Below are 3,032 nucleotides of genomic sequence, written 5' to 3'. Positions count from 1 at the left end.
AGGTACGGGGGTAGGACACGGGAGCCGGGGCGGGACGGAGCCCCGGGCGAAGCGGAGACCCCGGGGCAGGGGATAGAGCCCTCGGTTCTGGACACAGGGACCGGGGCAGGGGATGGAGCTCCCGGACAGGACGCAGGTACTGGAGCAGCCGGTGGAGCCCCCGGGGTGAGGACAGGGCTGCGGGATGTGCTGGCACGGCAGGGCTCAGCTCTCCCCGAGCTTTGGGGAAGGGGTTACCAACGGCTTTGAAATTCATCTGTTGGACCATGTCAGGTTTATGGCTCTCACCCAGGTGAGCCGAAGCCTGGAGGTGTGGTTTCTTTTGGAATCTGGTTGGCTCCCTCCGGATGAACGTTTCCACCTGAGCGTGATGTGGTTTCAGTGATTCACGCCTAACCAGAGCCCTTTCATGTGGCGTGTTCCTGCGTGTGTCCCCGTGATGGGCTGCAGTGAGGGACTAGGCGAGGATTCTGGTCTGGCTGGGAGGGAACTTGTTGGAAAGGCGAGGAGAGGTGGGAGCGCAGGTGGGGGAGCGGGCGGGGGGGTTTGTGTTGGATGTGAGGGCTGGGGCTGTGCTGGCTCGCCTGGGCACAGAGCTGTGCCCTGACTCATTCCTTCCGTGGGGTGAGGAAGTCTGAAAAAAAACTTAAATAACTTAAGGAGCCAAATAAAGCCCCATTGACAGCACCTTTCCTGGCAGCAGCCGTGCCCGTGGGAGCGCTGGGGCTGACGGCACCGGCCGGCAAACCCTTCGTTTCCGACATGAGCTTCCTGTCCTACTTGCTGGTGGCAGCACCAGGTCCCTGCTCCACTTGTCCCCTCGCTTCTGCCCCACGTTTCCCTGGGCTTATGAGCATCCCTAGGGCCATCTGTCACCCAGCTGAGTCCCCAGCCACTTCCTACAGGGAACAGTGTCCTGTGCCAGTGGCTCCCTGGCTCTGTCCTGGGCTCTGTCTGTGTGTGACAGCCCTGTGCCATGTCTGGGCTTTTCCCTAGAGCTGGACTTGTCCCAGCAGCACTGAGGAACTGGGTGCTCCATCCCTGTTCCCAGCCTGTGAGGCTGGTGTGCCTGGCAGCCCCTTCTTCTCTGTTGCCCAAGGACAGATGGGCTGGGCAGGGGCCTGTGTTTGCCTGGGGTCAGAGTGTGAGACCTGTGGGCTTTGGCAGGTGCTCGTGGAATTTCTTGCAGAGAGGGTGATGGCAGGAAAATCAGCAAGGGGGAGAAACCATGTTGGCTCTGCAGCTCACCCCACACCTCCCAGGGCTGCACTGTCCCTGCTGGGTGTCCCCAAAGGCAGTGAGGGGAGGGGAGGGGACCACTGCCCAAGGTCCCCTCTGATGCAGCAGGATTTGGGGGCTGTTTGCAGCCCTTGTCCCCTGTGTCAGTGGGAGCACCGTGGGCTCCACTGTGGGGCTGCCATGGGTGGCTGTGGGGCACGCTGCCTAATTAGAAGCAGAGATCCTTGCCTGCCCCAGCAGGGCCCAGCCTGCCATTGTGGCTTGTTGTACAAAGCTGCAGCCCAGCAGAAAATGATACGTTTCCCGGCTGCTTTTTCAGTCCTGGGACCCGCAGGGAGGGCTGGTATCCCTGGGGGCAGGAGCAGGGCTGAGCTTTCATGCTGATGTGTCTCACGGGTGTGTTTTTGTGGAAAAGGGGGCTGGGGGACAACCCGGGGTGACTCACCTGCCTGCCCTGCCCACCCGAGCCCCTGCCAGCGCTGCCTGCCTGGGTGGCTTGGCAGGCAGGGCACGGTGGTGCCTGTGGTGTAGCTCAGTGCTTTGCTCTCCATGCTGGTAGCACAGCAATTCTGCAGCCCCATCTCTCTCTGGGCAACCTAAACCTGTAATTTCTTGTCCCAACCACTGCTCCTGCCCTCCTGTGGGCTGTGACCCCCCCCGTGCCGTGGCCCCCCCACTCCCAGTGCCCAGTATGGCCGTGCTGGCACCTCAGGCACCCAGTGCCAGATCCCACCAACACCCCAGGGCTGGGGGAGTGGTGAGCACCAGTGACCATCCCCAGTCCTGCTCCCAGCCCCGCTGCCGTGGCAGCTTCCCAGCGTTTCCCTGGGCGTGGGGTGTATCCCAGGAATGTTTTCTTTCCTTGGGCGGCAGATTGGAGTGCACAGGGTCTGCTCTGTGCCCTGTCCTGGGCTGCACCCAAGCTGACCACAGCAGGGAGAGGCAGTGGGGATGGGCTCATCCTCCCCATTACTGACTTTGAAGCCAGTAACGCTGCAGCCCAGAGGGTCTCTGTGGAGGTGAGGGGTGGTGGGTGGCAAGGAGACCTGGGGCCACGGGGGTCCTGCTGGCCCCAGCCACTGCTGGGCTCAGCACAGGACCTGCTGCCCCACAGGGACACATGGCCCAGTGAGAGAGGATTAGGGGCACAGAGGATTTTAGGGGCTGACTCTTGGTTTTCCTTTTCTAGGTCTGCACTGGGAAGGACCTGAGAGTCTCACCCATCCCTCTGGCTGGGACCATGGCAGACACTGAGGACCCTCTGCGTGGCGATGCTGGGGAGGGTCCAGGGGATGATGGGTCCCTCCAGAATGACTCCTTCCCACTCTCCTCTCTGGCCAACCTCTTCGAGAGCGAGGACACCTCGTCCCCTGCCGAGGCAGCCCGAGGTCCTCCTGGTGCAGGGGATGGGAAGCAAAACCTGCGCATGAAATTCCACGGGGCCTTCCGGAAAGGTGCCCCAAAGCCCATGGAGCTGCTGGAATCCACCATCTACGAGTCATCCGTGGTCCCCGCTCCCAAGAAAGCCCCCATGGATTCTCTGTTCGACTACGGCACCTACCGGCACCACCCCAGCGAGAACAGGCGCTGGCGCAGGAGGGTCGTGGAGTGAGTCCTGCCGAGCCCCCCGGGGCTGCTGGGGAGCGAGGGGCTGGGGGACACCTCGGGCGTGCTGTGCTGTGGGTATGGGGGACACTACGGGTATGGGGGACACTGTGGGTATGGGGGACACTACAGGTATGGGGGACACTTACGGGTATGGGGGACACTGTGGGTGTGGGGGACACTGCGGG

General features: G+C 62.5%; 1 protein-coding gene across 1 annotated transcript in view; it reads left to right on the top strand.

The window, feature by feature from the left end:
- The first annotated feature begins 2,479 nt into the window (after positions 1 to 2,479).
- The window catches only part of TRPV4 (transient receptor potential cation channel, subfamily V, member 4), a 6,878-nt gene continuing 6,325 nt past the window's right edge, over positions 2,480 to 3,032 (top strand). Inside the window, exon 1 of the mRNA XM_009996850.1 lies at positions 2,480 to 2,847. Within this exon, the coding sequence (XP_009995152.1) occupies positions 2,480 to 2,847 (368 nt within the window). The remainder of the gene's footprint in view (positions 2,848 to 3,032) is intronic.

Source organism: Chaetura pelagica, unplaced genomic scaffold (assembly GCF_000747805.2).
Source record: "Chaetura pelagica isolate M959 unplaced genomic scaffold, ChaPel_1.0 scaffold294, whole genome shotgun sequence".
Classification (NCBI taxonomy): domain Eukaryota; kingdom Metazoa; phylum Chordata; class Aves; order Apodiformes; family Apodidae; genus Chaetura; species Chaetura pelagica.
Note: the sequence above shows the minus strand (reverse complement) of the source record. Positions and strands in the feature narration are given on the sequence as shown.